The following is a 19,760-nucleotide window of genomic DNA, read 5'->3' on the forward strand; positions in this document are numbered from 1 at the left end:
CACCAGTTTTGTTCTGCACCACTGCGGGATACCAGTTCAACAGGCCCGTATTCTCTTATGGTATCAATTCAAACAGGCCTGTATTCTCTTGTGGTGTCAGCTCACCGGTCTCTGTTCTTGTGACCCTCAGGATGAAGGAGAGGAGGAAGTAGAACCAGAACCAGAGAAGATTGAAGAACCTCCCGTGGAGCCCGAGAAAGCGGAGTGAGTATCTTGCTAACGTGAGCTGGTCAAGTGTCAGGGCAGGCTGTAGGCAGCAATGCCAGAAGGCCTCAGAATGGCCACAGCATGTGATAACTGAGTACCCACCTGTCCTTCCTTCGCTTTTGTTTTATGAGAAGCAGGGTTCTTGTAAACCTGTGAACACCAGTGCCAGGAGGTAACATCAGAAGAAAGGCCTCGACCTCTCTGCCTTCCAGAGGAACTCATTGGCCAGTGTGTGAGACAGGACGCTGGACTAGATGGACCACTGCTCTGATCCAGCAAGGGTCTTCTGATGTTCTTACCAGAGGAAGGCCTTGGTCTCCATGCCCTGTTGTTGGCCCTCCAGAGGAACTGGCTGGCTACTGTGTGAGACAGGAGGCTGGACTAGAAGGACCACTGGTCTGACCCAGCAGGACTCTTCTGATGTTGTTCTCAGGGGCAGGCCTCTGCCTCTCTGCCCTGTTGTTGGCCCTCCAGAGGAACTGGCTGGCCACTGTGTGAGACAGGACTCTGGACTAGATGGACCACTGCTCTGATCTAGCAGGGTTCTTCTGATGTTCTTTTGAAGGCCTCAGCCTTTAGGCCCTTTTGTTGGCTGTCCAGAGGAATTGACCGGCCACTGCGTGAGACAGGATGATGAACTACAAGGACCACTAGTGTGATCTAGCAGGGCTCCTCTGAGGTTCTTCTCAGGGAAGGCCTCGACCTATGTGTCGTTTTTGGCCATCCAGAGGAACTGGTTGGCTGCTATGTGAGACAAGATGCTAGAGTAGATGGACCACTGGTCTGACCCAGCAAGGCTCTTCTGATGTTCTTAGTCGTGTTGGTGTTGAAGATTTTGGGGGTGGAGCCTGTGGAAGGTGGGGCGAAGAACCTTGGCAACATCCAATGCCCATTGAGCAACCATTTTCTCTGGGTGAACTGATCTCTTTCATCTGAAGATTAAGTGTAATACTGAGAGATCTTCAAGAGCCATCCGTATGCTGTCAGTCCTAGATGGCTGCCAGTTTAAAAACTGGCAGAGTCGTTTCCGACTCTGGGATGATGTTGCTTTCGCAACGTTTTCACGGCAGACTTTTTACAGGGTGGTTTGCCATTGCCTTCCCCAGTCATCTGGGTACTTCCCCCAGCAAGCTGGGTGCTCATTTTACCGACCTTGGAAGGATGAAAGGCTGAGTCAACCTGGAGCCGGCTATTTGAACCAGCTTCCGCTGGGATCGAACTCAGGTTGTGAGCAGAGAGTTCAGACTGCAGCACTGCAGCTTTAAGAGAATGGGACAATGTACCCATCAGTGGCTACCGGCCCAGATGGCTAAACGAAACCTTCATGTTCAGAGGCAGTTCATCTCTGAATATCTCAGGGGGAGGGGGAGGCATCAGGAGGAGGCCTGCTTGTAGACCTCTGGGGACATCTTCTGTGGGTCACAGGATGCTGGAGCAGATGGGCCACCTGGTCTGAACCGGAGAGCTGTTCTAACGTTCTCTTTTAACTTGCCGGTTTTTTCCCTCTTTCAGTGCTGAAAATGGAGAGAAGGCAGCCAAAGAGGAAGAAGAGGAGAAGAAGGAGGAAGAAGAACCCAAGGAGGAGGAGAAGGAGCAACCGCCAGAGCCAGCTGCCAAAGAGAAGAAGAAAGTGTCCCAGCGGGAGAAGAAGGAGGCCGTGGATGGAGGCATGGAGTTTTGGAATGAACTGGAAATCCAGAGGATAAAGTTCTTGGTAGGAGCTGCGGGAAGGGAGGGGGGGACACATGAGCTTCACCACTCAAGGAGCGTCCACACCACGGACTTAAATTGACCTTGGCTGCCTTTCCTTCTACCCCGCGGAACCCTGGGAACTGTAGTTCTGTGCAGGCAGGCAAACTAGGGGTCTCGAGCACAGAATTCTTCACACCCTCACCAGTCCTACAGTTCCCAATATTCTTGAGTATGTGTGTGTATGTGGGGGGGTGCCATTTATTTATTTAATTCCATTTTTATCCCGCCCTTCCCGCCTAGGAGAGCCAGTTTGGTGTAGTGGCTAAGTGTGCGGACTCTTATCTGGGAGAACCGGGTTTGATTCCCCACTCCTCCACTTGCACCTGCTAGCATGGCCTTGGGCCAGCCATAGCTCTGGCAGAGGTTGTCCTTGAAAGGGCAGCTGCTGTGAGAGTCCTCTCAGTCCCACGCACCTCACAGGGTGTCTGTTGTGGGGGAGAAAGGTAAAGGAGATTGTGAGCCGCTCTGAGAGTCTTCGGAGTGGAGGGCGGGATATAAATCCAATATCTTCTTCTTCTTCTAGGCGAGCTCAGGGTGGCTTACGTGGTCATGCAAGTGCATGAGTATAGACATATAGTATGACATTAAAACTATAAAATAGTTTAATAACATTAAAAAATTGACATTTTGGTGCTGTAATCTTAAGTTTCAGATTGATGTTGACGTTCTCTGTAGGGCAGAAGACCTTAGATGGTCTTCTCTGCAATTGTTGTAAAATAGATGGTCTATAGATAAAACCGAATAAGAGTTCAGAGGCGTCGTAAGACTAACAATATTTTATTCCTTTGTAAGTCAGATGACCCCTCTTCCAATATAAAGCCAGACAGTAACATCCAATAATTCAAACAAGATGGGCACTGCTTAGCTGTGGAGGGGAATGCTTCTTCCTATCTGAATATCCGAGTTTCAGAAAACAAAGGTCACCAGGCAGCCAACGCACACACTAGCTGCACTGTGAGCAGTACAAACAAGGAACACGGCTGATACCTCCTCCTCTATGTTGTTCATGGCTTAGCTCTTCCCTTTGCCAACATCTATAGCAGAGTCCTAACCTTGGCAGTCAACACCTAGGTCACGCTATAGCCCATAAAGGCCCCCTGGTGAAGGAAAGGGCAACAGGGACTGGGATGAGCAGCTATCTGTTGGTGGCCTTGTGTCATCCATATTGGGTGGGAAGGTGCACTGGTTGGATTCAGGGGCCTTCCAGCAAGCCCACACGTGTGTTCACTCCTCGAACACATGGAGTAATTAAAAAAAAACTGAGAATGTGCCTTTGAACATTTTGTCATGAGTCTCACACATGCACAAGTGGGGCTTCCCGGTTGGTTTTAGTTCGACGTTTCTTTGATATTAACGATGTCTGCAGAACATCTAGAATACCACACACAAGTACAGAAACTGGAGCTGGGGAATGGAGTCAGTGGACTGAACCAGGGCTTTTTTTTGTAGCAGGAACTCGTTTGCATATTAGGCCACGCCCCTCTGGTGTAGCCAATCCTCCAAGAGCTTGCAGGGCTCTTAGTACAGGGCCTACTGTAGGCTCCAGGAGGATTGGCTACATCAGGGGTGTGTGGCCTTATATGCAAGGGAGTTCCTGCTACAAAAGCAAGCCCTGGACTAAACCATTTCCATATTTTGTTTTTAATGCAAGTTGCTAGTCCTTAAGGATGCAAAGAGAGGCTTGCTGACCTGCCCTGGATAGCTGAGGCAATTCCAATCTCATCACATCTTGGAAGTTAAGCAGAGTCGACTCTGGCAAGTACTTGGATGGGAGACCTCCTTGGAATACCAGAAATGGCGGGCAGAGGCAGGCTGCATTGTTGTTTCTCTGAACGGTCTCTATGCCCAGTCGGGGTCACTGGAAGTCGGTCTTTAGTAGGTGGGGCCAGACCTTGAAAGCAGAATCAAGGCACAGCCAATCAGCAGATACAATTCATAGAATCATAGAGTTGGAAAGAGCCGTACAGGCCATCTAGACCAGGGTTGTCGAAATCATTTGTTATGAGGGCCAGATCTGACATAAATGAGACCTTGTTGGGCCGGACCATGTCGAGTTGGGCCAAGCCATGTCAGGCCGGGCCATGTGTATACCGATTTAAGATTAGGTAGCAGAGATATAAACTTTATAAAGAACACAGACAAATACAAATATATATTTTTAAAAAACTTAAAACATGCTTAAAACATTTAAAGATGCTTTGTATTTCTCCCATGGGATCCATGGAATTGGGCAAAGGAAGCTCTGGCTCTTTCCTTCTCCAGGGGACTGGGGGGGAGCCTCAGCCAATAGAAGAAAGAGAGGCTTAGCTCAGTAACTTTTCTGTGCAACTGAGAGAGCCTGGCAAAGCAAATTATTTTTCCTCCTTCCTCCCCAAGAGAGGAGCCTCAGCCAATGGAGAAAAATGAAGTTTTGCTCTGTAGCTCCTGTGCGATTGAGCAAATCTTGCAAAGCAAGCTGTGATGCAGAAGGAAGCAAGAGAGAGGGACAAGGAAGCAGATGAGCAAGCCTTGCAAAGCAAGCTGTGATGCAGAAGGAAGCAAGAGAGAGTGAGAAGGAAGCAGATGACAGCTAGATGCTCAGGGGCCTGATTCAGCCCCCGAACTGCATGTTCAACACCCCTGATCTAAACTGACCCTCCGTGCAGGATGAGTCTACAGCATCACTAACAAGTGTTCATTCATCCAGTTGCTGTTTAAAGGTTGCCAGTGAGAGGGAGTTCGATGACATCATGCTGGCACGGGAATTCGGGGCTCTTGACTTTTCGGAAAGCGTGCCTTACTGTTTCCTGATCCCTCTGTTCTTCTCTCCTTCCAGAATTACTTATCCAGGAATTTCTACAACCTGCGCTTCCTCGCCCTCTTCTTGGCTTTCGCCATCAACTTCATCCTCCTCTTCTACAAAGTAATAACGCCTGATGAAGACCCATTGGGTGGAGACCCGTGGTGTGGATTGCTGCGGGAGGGAGACAGGAATCTGAGGAAGGGTTGCCAATCTCCAGGGGGTAACGCAACAAAAAATGCAAGCTAGTGACCAATTTGGTCACTACGAAGTATATAGAAATCAGTCCAAATGTCCAAAACATGTATATTCAAGTCCCAAAGTAGTGTGGTGACAAGCCAGTCGATTAAGGAATTGTTTCTTTCCAGTCTTCATCAGACCTGGGACCACTAACAAAAGAAAATATTATACTACAATATCAGAAGGATATTCAGACACCACCAACCCTCTTCCAGTGAAAAAATATATCATACTTACATATTGATTCAGTTATATAGATTCTTTACACAATTTTCAAAAAAGAGGGACGCGGAGCGTCTCCAACAGCAATTTCACATCGGCTACAGCTCAGTATGAGGCTTCTTGCGCACCCTAATGGTGCAACTAACGTTCAAAAAGGCAAACATCTCATTTACAGCTGCCATTACACAAACCTCTTAAAGGTAAAGTAACATATTTCTAATGCAACATGCTAAAAGACACAAACACCACAAGCTATATCACAGGAGACACAACATACAAAATATTCCGTACAAAGAATGTAAGATCCCATAATGTTAGTTGCACCATTGCAACTAGTAAATTGGTCACTAGCTTGCATTTTTTGTTGTGCTATCCATTATAGTGACCTCTCTTGGATTGTATTCAATCTCCAGGGGGTAGCTGGAGATGTCCTGGTATACCACTCATCTCCAGGAGACAGAGAGATAAGTTCCCCTGGGGAAAATGGCAGTTGTGGAAGGTGAACGATATGACATCATACTGTGTTGAAGTCCTTCCCCTCCCCCAAACCCCACCCTCCACAGGGTCCACCTGCCAAATCTCCAGGAATTTCCCTGCCTACAACTGGCAACCCTAATCTGTCCTACAAGTAGGAGTAGCAAAGAGAAAGAAAGATCCAGGTGGGCAGCAGTGTCAGTCTGAAGCCATTCAACAAAGCAGGAGTCAAGTGGCACCTTCAAGACCAACAAAGTTTTATTCAGAATGTAAGCTTTCGTGTGCTAAGAAGCACACTTCATCAGACGAGGGCTGAAATAGATGTAGTTGGTGGGTTAAGAAGGCACACTTCATCAGGTGCAGTGGGCTGAAATAGATGTAGTTGGTGGGTTAAGAAGGCACACTTCATCAGGTGCAGTGGGCTGAAATAGATGTAGTTGGTGGGTTAAGAAGGCACACTTCATCAGGTGCAGTGGGCTGAAATAGATGTAGTTGGTGGGTTGAGAAGGCACACTTCATCAGGTGCAGTGGGCTGAAATAGATGGAGTTGATGGGTTGAGAAGGCACACTTCATCAGGTGCAGTGGGCTGAAATAGATGGAGTTGATGGGTTGAGAAGGCACACTTCATCAGGTGCAGTGGGCTGAAATAGATGTAGTTGGTGGGTTGAGAAGGCACACTTCATCAGGTACAGTGGGCTGAAATAGATGTAGTTGGTGGGTTAAGAAGGCAAACTTTTGCCCTCTTAACCCATCAACTACTTCTATTGCAGCCCACTGTATCTTATTCCCTCGTCTGAAGAAGTGTGCTTTTTAGCACACAGAAGTTAATGTTCTGAATAAAACTTTGTTGGTCTTAAAGGTGCAACTTGACTCCTGCTTTGTTCAAAGAGAAAGAAAAACTGTGTGGCACTGAAGAGTTTATTAATATAGTAATATATATTATTGAAGGTGCAATCCTATACAGATGTAATATAGCAAGTCCAGTATATCTGTTCATATAATAGTCTCTCAAGCCGTAAATACACACTGTAGCAAGGAAGTTACACAGTTCCAAATTATCCAGTCAAAGTGCTTGCAGAAGATATTCAAACAAACGGTCTTCAAGAGATGTCATCAATAGAGAAGAAGCCAAGGGGGCCGGTGTCAGTACCGCTACCTTCCTCCGCCAAAGGCTTTCCGTCGCAATTCAGTGTGTCACGGCTTTATTTAGCCATACTAATGGTAGATAACTCGTTTATCGGGGCACCAGTCCAACAACTTTACGAGACATACATTCAGTAATTCTCTGACTGCTCATTTCAGAGGCCTGAGAGAGGCCCAGACTCCCAAGCCGGACTCCCAAGCCAATGGGAGGAGGCGCAGGCAAAACAGTTAGAGCAAAAGGCCAAGGGCAGCCTGGGAACTTACGCCAGCAGCGGGGCCAAAACTATCAGGTCAAGAACCAGCGCTTTCCAAGCATTGGGGTGTCTTGTTCCAACCTGGCCCCCTCTCCGTTGGCTATTCCCACTCTCCAGGTGTCAGACACACCCCCAGGCGAGGAGGAGTTTGAGGGTTCCGGCTTCGAGGGGGATCTGGACGGGGGTTCTGGTTCCGGCTTCGGAGGGGATGACGACGGCGGAGACGGCAACGGGAACGGCAACGGGGATGAAGACGATGAGGACAGCGTGGTCTACTACTTCCTGGAGGAGAGCACGGGCTACATGCAGCCGGCCCTGCAGTTCCTGTCCATCGTCCACACACTGGTCTCCTTCCTGTGCATCATCGGCTACAACTGCCTCAAGGTGCCGCTAGTCATCTTCAAGCGAGAGAAGGAGCTGGCCCGGAAGCTGGAGTTCGACGGCCTCTACATTACAGAGCAGCCGGAGGACGATGACATCAAGGGCCAGTGGGACCGGCTGGTGCTCAATGCGCCGTGAGTTCCCCTCTTGGGTGGAGAAGAGCTGACCTGACCCTCCCCCTTTCAACCATGGTCCAGCCTTCACAAGCTTTTTAAAAAAAAGTTACCCATAATGTTGCTAAGTTCTGTACACAGGGCAGACCCATCCATATGTACCCTTCTTATTGTTTCTATGCTACTGTGCAGTATTAGCAGCAGCGCAGGTTGAAATAGCCTGTATGGGATATAGGAAAACTCCTGCCCTTTCCCAGTAGGTCTGAATGGGATGGTTTTTCCATGTGGGCTTCTTTCCATGTGAGCTTTTTTTTCCTGTGGGCTTTTTTCCAGTTACGAAATGGGATATAAGAGCAAAAAACCCATTCTCCCTGCCTCACGATACAGCTTGGGATCACCTAGAGCAGGGGTCCCCCGCAGTGTTCCCTCTAAGCTGAGTTAGCGTGAGCTAGCTCACAGATTTTTAGCTTCCAGCTCACACCTTTTTGTCTTAGCTCAGGAAAAATGGCCCCAGAGCACAATAATTGATGCAGGAGCTCACAAAGTAGGATTTTTGCTCACAAGACTCTGCCGCTTAGAGGGAACATTGGTCCCCCAAACTTTTTCAGCCTCCAGGAACCTTTCGAATTCAGACACAGAATTGGAGCACTGCCCCAAAGAGGCGGCTGTGGGAGTGGAGCCGATCACAAAATGGCCGCTGCCACGTCTTACCTTCAACCAAACAGCAAAAATCCTTTTCTGCCAGAAATTTTTTTAAAGATCAGATTGCCAATAGCCAGGGCTTATTTATTTTTTTTGCAGAAACTCATTTGCATAGTAGGCCACACCCCCTGGTGCCAATGGCTAACCAGAAGGCTTGCTGGCCAGAAACACCACTGGCTCCATGCACTTTCTAAAAATACTTGGTGGGCATCAGGAAAGGTGTAAACAGGTGCTCTGGTGCCCATTGGCACCATGTTGGGAATCCCCTCCTAGAAAAATCTATGGGCAAGTAGGCACAGGGTGGGTGAAAGGAAGTGTTATTTCACAGAATGCATTGCTCATTTGTGGGACTCTCTGTCACAAGATATAGCAATGGCCACTAGCAGGACTTTTTTTTGTAGCAGGAACTCCTTTGCATCTTAGGCCACACACCCCTGATGTAGCCAATCCTCCCAGAGCTTACAGGGCTCTTACAGGGCCTACTGTAAGCTCCAGGAGGATTGGCTGCATCAGGGGTGTGTGGCCTAATGTCTAAAGGAGTTCCTGCTACAAAAAGCCCTGATATTAAGCCATGCACCTCCTGATGCAGCCAATCCTCCCAAGAGCTTACACAGCTCTTCGTACAGGGCCTACTGTAAGCTCTAGGAGGATTGGCTGTATCAGGGGTGTGTGGCCTAATGTCTAAAGGAGTTCCTGCTACAAAAAGCCCTGATATTAAGCCATGCACCTCCTGATGCAGCCAATCCTCCCAAGAGCTTACACAGCTCTTCGTACAGAGCCTACTGTAAGCTCCAGGAGGATTGGCTGTATCAGGGGTGTGTGGCCTAATGTGCAAAGGAGTTCCTGCTACAAAAAGCCCTGATATTAGGCCACGCACCCCCTGATGCAGCCAATCCTCCAAGAGCTTATAGGGCAATTCATACAGGGCCTACTGTAAGCTCCAGGAGGATTGGCTGCATCAGGGGTGTGTGGCTTAATGTGCAAAGGAGTTTCTGCTACAGAAGAAGCCCTGGCCACTAGTTATATATCACTTCAGAAAAGGAAGCTGACAACTTTCAATGGCTATTGAAGTGGACCTTCCTTGTTCATTGCTGGAGTCCTGGAGGCTGGGGACAAAGATATGGGGGAAGCAACCTCACCTCCACGTGTCTTCATGGAACTTCCTGTAGGCACCTAGCTAAGAAACAGGACAACATTGGGCTATGACATGGTGAGAGAAGAAGACATCCTGGGGCGGCTGGGCAGGTTGGCAGAAATGGGGAAGGCCACTGAAGATGAGACGAGTTTGGAGCAGAGGGGGCTTTGCGGGAGGAGGGGTGGCAAAATGGCTGAAGGCAGAGAGCAGCAGCAGGCATCAAGGCAAGAGGGGAGACCTCTGCTCTTAACCTTCTTTCCATTCCGCCTCCTTTCCAGGTCATTTCCAAGCAATTATTGGGATAAATTCATCAAGCGGAAGGTGAGATGCTTCCCCATCATCTAGGGTGAAGGCCGCAGGAGGGAGGGGAGACACAGGGCTTCCTCAGCCCCGGGGGGGGGGGGGGGGGGCGGGCTGACGAGCAAGGCCCAAGGTCGAGGATCAGGCTGGCCGCAGGGGGCAAAACCGGGCTTCCCCCTCCCTTCTTCCAGGTGCTGGAGAAATACGGTGACATCTACGGGCGGGAGAGGATTGCAGAACTCCTGGGGATGGATTTGGCCAGTCTGGAAATCACGGCACAGAACGGGAAGAAGCCAGAACCGGACAAGTCTTTTCTGACTTGGTGAGACGGGGTAGGGGGAGCTGGTGGTGATTATGGGATGAACGATGTCGCTCAGACAGGCGGTGGTCTTGTCACCGTTGGGCACAGTCAAGTTGCTGGCAGCAGCAGAGCAGATAAAGGCTCTGTTTCCAGAGCAGGTGCATTTTTACAGGTGTTAATGCTTGATCACCTTGACCTGGAGGGCTGGCCCTTCCTCTAGGCAAACTAGGTAATCACCTAGGGCGCCAGCCTTTTGGGGGGTATCAAATTGGAGGGATCCATGTGACGCGGTGATGTTATCTGATACTAAAACCTTTATTTTATTTATTTTATTGGATTTTCATCCCAGCCTCCCCACCAAAGCAGGCTCAGGGCGGCTCACAATACATAACTTACAATAAAAACATTTACATTAAAAGCATCAAACAGCTTAATTTATTTATTATTTATTTATTTCATTCGATTTATATCCCGCCCTACCCCACCTGAGCGGGCTCAGGGCGGCTTACAACACAGAATGCTAACAATAGATCAATTTAAAATACATTAATAATTTATACAGTAAAATACATAAAAATAAATAAGACTAAATAAAACAAAATAAAACAAATTAAACAAATAAAAATAATTTTGTGCTAATTTCGATGCAGATTTTAAGATGGCGTTCAGTGATCTTAAGCATCCATTGGATCTAATGCAGGGGTGGCCAACGGTAGCTCTCCAGATGTTTTTCGCCTACAACTCCCATCAGCCCCAGCCATTGGCCATGCTGGCTGGGGCTGATGGGAGTTGCAGGCAAAAAAAAACATCTGGAGAGCGACCGTTGGCCACCCCTGATCTAGCGTCTCGGCGGCGGTCAGCATTTCAGTTAAACGCTAACAGAAAGAGTGTCGTCTTACAAGCCTTGCTTTATTAGGCATTTGTTGATAAGGATCCAGATAATAGGAAGCAGGAGGCAATGCAGTGATATTATAAAAGCAAATGCTATTTGAAACTGTAAACGTCTATTTTTAGTATAAAATAAAGGATAGACTCTAGAAAAGATCCTGTCAATGATATGTTGTCGAAGGCTTTCATGGCTGGAATCCGTTGCTTGTTCTAGATTTTCCAGGCTGTATGGCCGTGGTCTTGGCATCGCGAGACCCGGCCATCCTGTCAATACTTCATTTCTTCCCTAAGCCGATAAACCCATCCTACTCCGTTTGTTTATTGCCCAACAGCGAAAATAAGCAAGGAATGATAATATTCATTGAGACATGCATACAAGTAGAGTAAAGGCATATTCGTTTAAAGTTTAAACAGCACAGGTCTTACTTTCCGAATTTGCTGAGAATTCTCAGCCTCGGTTAGTACCAATACTGGGGGGGGATAAGGGGATAAGATGGGATGTTATCAGCGCAGGAGAGGGGGCGGGGGGAGGGGGCAGAAGTCAGTCTTTTCTAGTGTGCCAGACTGTCTAGGCACATTGTAGTATGTAATGAAATAATTATACAGCTCACGGCTCGGTTGCTAACAGGCCACGGACCGGCACCAGTCCATAGCCCGGGGGGGTTGGGGACTCCTGTTTTAAAGGATAAACCTAAACAAGAAGTGTTGGAGAGATGGACTCCTTTTTATGAATGGATAAAGAAGAAATGAAAATGGGACTGCTTCGTAGAGTTTAAAGGTGTTGAAATGTTATCATATCTAGTCTAGGCATTTACCACTTACGAAAGAGAATGAAAGAGAGTGAAAACATTTATTGTTCCAAGAAGTATATTATATGTCCCCATCCCTCCTTCCCCCTTGCACTTTTTTTCCATTTTACCTCCCCCCTTGGTTTCACCCCCCAATTATACCTATAATAATAATAAAATTCTTTAGATCCAAACATTTTATCTGTATCTGATTTTGGCCTTTTCGCATGTCGCACCCATGCACACCTGAGCCAGACAGGGTGCCGCAGCCAGCCTTGACTCCCGGAGAGCATATGTGCCCAACGCATTTGCTTGAAAGCTCAGCTTCGACCCTACTTCTTAGTCACACATTTTGCCTGCTTTGAACATCTTTAGAAGCACCAGGGCTTTTTTGTGTAGCAGGAACTCCTTTGCGTCTTAGGCCACACCCCCATGATGTAGTCAGTCCTTCAAGAGCTTACAGGGCCTAATGTAAGCTCCAAGAGGATTGGCTACATCAGGGGTGTGTGGCCTAATATGCAAAGGAGTTCCAGCTACAAAAGAAAGCCCTGAGAAGCACACCTAACCTGTACCCCTGTATGTAGATGCACACAATCCTGGCTTCCTCCTCACGTGTCTCCCCTCTTTCTCAGGATCACCTCCATCGACATCAAGTACAAGATCTGGAAATTCGGAGTGATCTTCACAGATAACGTGAGTCAGGAGATGTATTGGTCTCTGCAGCAGCAAAAAAGAGCAAGACCGATTTCCCACTAGCCTTACCTTGCTCTCCGCTTCCCAGCGAAGCTTCCGTCAGATTTCGCACAAGCTGCCCCGAGGCTGCAACTCGCTCTGCCTGTTTTGTGCAGCAAACAAGATCCTCTAAAAACCAGTTTCTGTTTGCCCCATGAAAAAGGCAAAGCTAGTTGCAGCCCTGGGGCAGATAGTGTGAAATCCAACAGAAACCCCACGGAGAAGAGGCGCATGAGAGCAGCATAAGGCTAGTGGGAAATCGGTCCAAGAGTTCAGTAGCGCCTTAAATTTGTGGCAGGGAGTGAACTTTCAGCATTCACTTCTTCAAGACGGGTAGCCATGTTAGTCTGTCTGTAGCAATAGAAAAAGTTCAAGAGTCTGATAGTACCTTAAAGACTAACAAAATTTGTGGCAGGGAGTGAGCTTTCAGCGTTCACTTCTTCAAGACGGGTAGCCATGTTAGTCTGTCTGTAGCAATAGAAAAAGTTCAAGAGTCTGATAGTACCTTAAAGACTAACAAAATTTGTGGCAGGGAGTGAGCTTTTAGCGTTCATTCTTCAAGACGGGTAGCCAGATTAGTCTGTCTGTAGCAATAGAAAAAGTTCAAGAGCCTGATAGTACCTTAAAGACTAACAAAATTTGTGGCAGGGTGTGAGCTTTCAGCGTTCACTTCTTCAAGACGGGTAGCCATGTTAGTCTGTCTGTAGCAATAGAAAAAGTTCAAGAGCCTGATAGTACCTTAAAGACTAACAAAATTTGTGGCAGGGAGTGAGCTTTCAGCGTTCACTTCTTCAAGACGGGTAGCCATGTTAGTCTGTCTGTAGCAATAGAAAAAGTTCAAGAGCCTGATAGTACCTTAAAGACTAACAAAATTTGTGGCAGGGTGTGAGCTTTCAGCGTTCACTTCTTCAAGACGGGTAGCCATGTTAGTCTGTCTGTAGCAATAGAAAAAGTTCAAGAGTCTGATAGTACCTTAAAGACTAACAAAATTTGCAGCCAGGTTTGAGCTTTTGGGTGTCACCGCCCACTTCTTCAGATACCTGAAGGTATCTTCAGAAGCCTTGCTGGAGAGAAACCCTACTTGGCCCACCCACTTTCAAAAACATTTTGTGGGTGCCAGCAAAGATGCTGTTGGGCACCATGGTGCCCATAGGTGCCATGCTGGGAACCCTTGCGATGTCTTGACCCCTTACAACATCCCCTGAGATGGTTTCCAAACCCACCTTTATTGCAAACCCTGCCTTTTTCTCTCCCTTCCCACCCACAGTCCTTCCTGTACCTCTTCTGGTACATGGTGATGTCCCTCCTCGGCCACTACAACAACTTCTTCTTTGCCTGCCACCTTCTGGACATCGCCATGGGCGTCAAGACATTGAGGACCATCCTCTCCTCCGTCACCCACAACGGCAAACAGGTAAGGCTTGAAGGCCTGGGCAAAGGGGCCTATGTGTTGGGGTGGAGTAAGAACATAAGAGAAGCCATGTTGAATCAGGCCAATGGCCCATCCAGTCCAACACTCTGTGTCACACAGTGGCAAAAAAATTTTATATACACACTGTGGCTAATAGCCACTGATGGACCTGTGCTCCATATTTTTATCTAAACCTCTCTTGAAGGTGGCTATTCTTGCAGCTGCCACCACCTCCTGTGGCAGTGAATTCCACATGTTAATCACCCTTTGGGTGAAGATGTACTTCCTTTTATCCGTTCTAACCCGACTGCTCAGCAATTTCATCGAATGCCCACGAGTTCTTGTATTGTGAGAAAGGGAGAAAAGTACTTCTTTCTCTACTTTCTCCATCCCATGCATAATCTTGTAAACCTCTATCATGTCACCCCGCAGTTGACGTTTCTCCAAGCTAAAGAGCCCCAAGCGTTTCAACCTTTCTTCAAAGGGAAAGTGTTCCAGCCCTTTAATTATTCTAGTTGCCCTTTTCTGGACTTTTTCCAATGCTATAATATCCTTTTTGAGGTGCGGTGACCAGAACTGTACACAGTATTCCAAATGAGACCGCACCATCGATTTATACAGGGGCATTATGATACTGGCTGATTTGTTTTCAATTCCCTTCCTAATAATTCCCAGCATGGCGTTGGCCTTTTTTATTGCAACCGCACACTGTCTTGACATTTTCAGTGAGTTATCTACCACGACCCCAAGATCTCTCTCTTGGTCAGTCTCTGCCAGTTCAAAGGGTGCAGCATTGCTTTAGGGTTCGTTTTGTAGAAAAAGAGGTGCCAGAGCTCATGTGCATAACATTTGCATATGCCAGATACCCCTGACATCACCGGAAGGTGTGCTAAGTTGTATCAGCTCAACATGAATTATAATTGGCATGATAAAAGCTTACTCCCATAATACTTCTAAAATCACTTTCTCCTATGTGGCCACAGTGGCATGATGAACATTTCCATCTGTCTGGCTTTATATGTTTTGTGGAGGGAAATATTAGAAAGTTTGTCAGATCTTTAGAGCTTAGCAAAATTCTCACGGGGGTTTGAACAATGGAGCCTAGAAGCAAGTATTTTTTTGGGGGGGGAAGGGGGCCTAAGCAAGAAAGAGCGCAATAAAATTTGGAGCTTCCGGAACTTCAGTCCTGTGGGCTCATGCCCCAAATGAGGCCTGGCCCTAGTTAAGAAGGGATTTGGTTCCTGTTTGCCAGGGGTCACCAACCTTTTTCAGCCTGTTGGCACCTTTGGAATTCTGACACAACATGGTGGGCACAGCTGCAAAATGGCTGCCGCAAGAGGTGGAGCCAGCCACAAAATGGCTGCCGCAAGAGGTGGAGCCAGCCACAAAATGGCTGCCGCAAGAGGTGGAGCCAGCCACAAAATGGCTGCCGCAAGAGGTGGAGCTAGCCACAAAATGACTGCTGCAAGATGTGGAGCCAGCCACAGAATGACTTCTGCCACAGCTTTCTTTCAGTCAGACAGTGCAGATCCTAGTGCTCCAGTGGTAACTGCCAAAGCAAATGTTTTTTGAAATCGGCACAGCCCATCAAATCTCCCCCCCCCCCCCCGGCTCCACCCATTTTCTAAAAACACTTGCCAGTAGCCAGGAAAAGTGTAGGCAGGCACCCATGGGCACCATGTTGGGGACCTCTGCCATATTCTTCTAACTCCTCCCATGCCCATGGCCTCTTTCCCCAGCTGATGATGACGGTGGGGCTACTAGCAGTGGTCGTGTACCTCTACACCGTCGTCGCCTTCAACTTCTTCCGCAAGTTCTACAACAAGAGCGAAGACGAAGACGAGCCTGACATGAAGTGTGACGACATGATGACAGTGAGTCAGAGAACCCCGGCGACAGGCTGGAGATGGGTGGCCATCTTCAAGAAAGCAGAGAATGATTGGAGGGACGCAGTGGGTTGTCTAGGAGAGCCACAGAAGGAACCTTTCCTGATGCAATTGCGTGAACATCTTACATCAGTGAAAGTCTCCTGCTGCTGGAATGCCTCCACTACCCAAATAGGTCCACAGGATCCAGTTCTCGATCTCCTGGGGTGCACACACACAATCCTCTTGCCCTCTTGTCGCTCTGGTCAAATGGGTTCTTGCTGGTTGTTAAAAATGCTTTCTCAGTAGAAGGGAAAACAAGAACAGTGTCCACATTATAAGGAGCAATTCCTCTTCCAAACCGCCTTTAGCTGTCTTTGACTTATTTTCTCAAGAGGGGAGAGAGAGGTGGGTGGGTGGATAGATGGCTGGGTGGAGGGATGGGTGCTGGCTGGATGGGTGCATGGGTGGGTGTGTGGATGGGTGCTGGCTGGATGGGTAGGTGCGTGGATAGATGGGTGTGTGGATGAGTGCTGGATGGATGGGTGTGTGGATGTGTGCTGGATGGATGGAGGATGGGTGCATGGATGGCTGGATGAATGGGTGCTGGGTGGATGGGTACATGGATGGATAATGGATCAGTTGGATGGATAGGTGCGTGGATAGATGGGTGCGTGGATGGGTGCTGGATGGATGGGTGTGTGGGTGGATACATGGTTGGAGGGGGGGGAGAGATTCGTGAAGTGAGAGATTCCTGTAGGGTCCAGGACCCCAGAGAAAGAGTGCATGCTTCAGTTGTCGAACATGAATTTGTTTATTCCTTAACACCCTTGATCCAACTTCACAATTGTGGTGGCAAAAAGTTATCTAAGGTCTTGCCGGATTAGGCCAGAAGATCTATCCAGCCAAGTGTCTGTCTCCCAGCAGTGGTCAGGCGAATGTCCACTTTTTTTGTAACAGGAACTCCATTGCATATTAGGCCATACACCCCTGATGTAGCTATTCCTTTTGGATCTTACAGGAGGCTCTGTAAGAAGAGTCCTGTAAGCTCTTGGAGGATCGGCTACATTGGGGGGTGTGGCCTAATATGCAAAGGAGCTCCTGCTACCCAAAAAAGCCCTGCAAATGCCTATGGAAGCTGACGGGAGGGTCATCCGATATCCAGAGGTTTACTGCCTCTTAATATGGCCATTCCACTTATCTAAGAATCCTTGGCTGAGCAGCCCTTCATGAATAAATCCTTTTCCTCTTTTTGATGCTTTCAAGGCTTATGGGAGGAATGGAGATTTGAGTCCACTGTAGCGGTCTCAAGTATGAACCGTGTGGGGGAAGCAGGGTGATCATCCTTCCAGGGAAATTGACATAGGGAATCGGGGAGGGACGGTGGCTCAGTGGTAGAGCATCTGCTTGGTAAGCAGAAGGTCCCAGGTTCAATCCCCGGCATCTCCCACTAAAAAGGGTCCAGGCAAGTAGGCATGAAAAACCTCCGCTAGAGACCCTGGAGAGCCGCTGCCAGTCTGAGTAGACAATACTGACTTTGATGGACTGAGGGTCTAAGGCAGCTTCATATGTTCATATATATGTTCATATGTTCTCTTGGGCACATGATGTCTCCCCCAGTCCCTCTCTGATTCCTTGCTCTCTCCCCCCGACACAGTGCTACCTATTCCACATGTATGTGGGGGTGCGTGCCGGCGGGGGTATCGGTGACGAGATCGAGGATCCGGCGGGAGACGAGTATGAGCTGTACCGTGTCATCTTTGACATCACCTTCTTCTTCTTCGTCATTGTCATCCTGCTGGCCATAATCCAAGGTGAACCGCGCAGTCCCCTCTCTGTCCTTTTGTTGGACACTGTGGTGGGTCACTGTGCAAGATTCCACCCAGGCTATGTCTTCCCCCTTCTCAGTCCTGGAGTTATGCCCAGGCCCAGAGCCAGATTAGCAATTAGGCCAAGTAGGCACTGGCCTATGACCCTCCACGCCTTTAGGGGCCCTGGGCTGGCTTTTCCCCCCAGTTTCCCCCCTGCTTGCAGCCTTCCCAGCCTGCACGCGCAGCCAGCAACTGAGCCGTTCTTTGCCCGACTTGCCTGGTGCGGCTGCCGCCAAGTTTGCCTCTCTTCCTCTCCCCTGCACTTTAGTCAAAGGGGCTTTTGGGAAGGTGCCTGCAGGCTTCAGCGGGGGCCGCAGGTGGCAGGGCGGGTGCTCCAACTCTGAGATTATTTGGAAGGGGGCCCCCCGAGATTTTGAATGCCTAGGGGCCTCCACAGGGTTTAATCCGGCACTGCCCAGGCCTGATTTCCCTGTTGTGCAGCTGCAGAAAATGGTGGGAGTCTAGCCCAGTGGTGGATGAATGGGCTGCGCCACTTCATACGGCATGGGGAATCAGCTTTCTTTTGAGTTTACAAGCAGCCCCAGAAAACTTTCACAGGAGGGAGAAGATGACAGAGCTAGATGTCTCTCCCTCACCACCACCCCTAATACGTTAGGGTATTTTTAAGATTTGCGACTATTATTTTAGGAGGGAAGCTCTAAAAAGAAACCCATCCAACCCACCGACTCACGATTCCAGACTCCTCATGCTGATGAGTGCAAATTAGACCTAATTTGAGGGTTAAGGAGGCCAAACTAGACGTGGGGCTCTTCCGCATCTTCGTCCTTACCGTGTTGCTTCATTTTTTTGCTTTTCCCACATGTGTTTTGTGCCCTCTAGTGGTTGATTCAATATGACATCACTTGCATGTCTGGCATATCTTTACTGCAGGGTTTTATGCCAGAGGTATGATGAGGTAATATCAAATCAACCGCTAGAGGGCGCAAAACACTTGCAGAAATGTTTTAAAAACCCAAAGGGAAGTTCTAAAAATCCAAGTGATGAAAATGAGAATGCAGAAGAGCCCATGATGGGATATTGGAGACTAATGGAAAGAAAGAATATGTGTGGTTTTTCCCACATAGGGCAAATAGCATAAGAACAAAAGAGAAGCCATGTTAAATCAGGCCAATGGCCCATCCATTCCAACACTCTGTGTCACACAGTAGCCAAAAAACCCAGGTGCCATCAGGAGGTCCATCAGTGGGGCAGGCCTTAGCTCAGAGAACCAGCACAAGGGAAAGGATTTTCTGAAAGTCCTCCTTGTGGCACACCACATCGCCATCTCAGTCCTGCTACCTGCCCATCCTTCTGTTTTGTGTTGAGTGAAAGACCCCCACGGGAGACCTTAACTATGGATTTCTCACTTCATAAGTGTGTTGAGCCCCAGTGTGAGGTCAAATCTCAAGATCTTCTTCGTGGTCTCTGTGCATTCACACATATGGGTAATCCGCAGGATTGGCCCCGACCTCGGAGAGTTCAAAGCAATCTTGATCGTAGATCTGGCGCGCCTCCCGCTTGTCCTGGGAGGAGTCAGCTACTGCGCATGCCTGGAGAAGGGGGAGGTGCTTAGCCACTCAGTTTCTTCCTTACCGCCGACCGGATCGCACCTTCCTCGTTGATCTCCAACTTCTTCATTGCAATCTCTACAACTACCTTCTCTTCAACCTCAACTCTTCATCTTCTACTTCTACCTGGTATCGTATAAAAAAAAAAAAAAAAAAAAGGCCTTTTCTTACTATCTCTTCGGGACTTTTCCCCTCCCCCCCCCCCTCCCCGGGCGGATGGAAGGAAGGGACAAGATAATCTTTAAACGCTGCACCAGCTGCTCATCCAAAATCCCCTCATCCGACGGTCACTCTCTGTGCTTGTTCTGCCTTGGAGAGGCCCACCGTCCAGACTCCTGCGTGCACTGCAGCCAATTTGGCAAACAGGCCCGCAAGAACCGCGCCGCGAGACTCAGGAGCCACCTCATGGAAACCACACTCCGACCGGCCATGCCGCATGGCGGACAAAAACAACCCGCGCCATCTTCCCCACACCTCGTGGGAGAGACGCAGTCGGCAGCTTCCGTGGCACAGAGTCCCAGTAAGCCTAAGACCGGCAAGCACTCCAAGAAGTCGGACGACCCCAAGAAGCGCCGCCGTTCCGATTCCGCCCACTCGGACCCGACGGGTAGCGTGAGCTCCAAGAAGCACAAG

At 48.6% G+C, this 19,760-nt stretch overlaps 1 protein-coding gene across 1 annotated transcript in view; it reads left to right on the forward strand.

The window, feature by feature from the left end:
- The window catches only part of RYR1 (ryanodine receptor 1), a 271,145-nt gene that overhangs the window by 240,702 nt on the left and 10,683 nt on the right, over positions 1-19,760 (forward strand). The window contains exons 92-101 of the mRNA XM_060257511.1: positions 131-204; positions 1,720-1,921; positions 4,775-4,861; positions 7,190-7,587; positions 9,682-9,724; positions 9,895-10,025; positions 12,313-12,373; positions 13,680-13,826; positions 15,563-15,697; positions 17,346-17,502. Of these exons, the coding sequence (XP_060113494.1) occupies positions 131-204; positions 1,720-1,921; positions 4,775-4,861; positions 7,190-7,587; positions 9,682-9,724; positions 9,895-10,025; positions 12,313-12,373; positions 13,680-13,826; positions 15,563-15,697; positions 17,346-17,502 (1,435 nt within the window). The remainder of the gene's footprint in view (positions 1-130; positions 205-1,719; positions 1,922-4,774; positions 4,862-7,189; positions 7,588-9,681; positions 9,725-9,894; positions 10,026-12,312; positions 12,374-13,679; positions 13,827-15,562; positions 15,698-17,345; positions 17,503-19,760) is intronic.

This window comes from Heteronotia binoei, chromosome 17 (genome assembly GCF_032191835.1).
Source record: "Heteronotia binoei isolate CCM8104 ecotype False Entrance Well chromosome 17, APGP_CSIRO_Hbin_v1, whole genome shotgun sequence".
Lineage (NCBI taxonomy): Eukaryota > Metazoa > Chordata > Lepidosauria > Squamata > Gekkonidae > Heteronotia > Heteronotia binoei.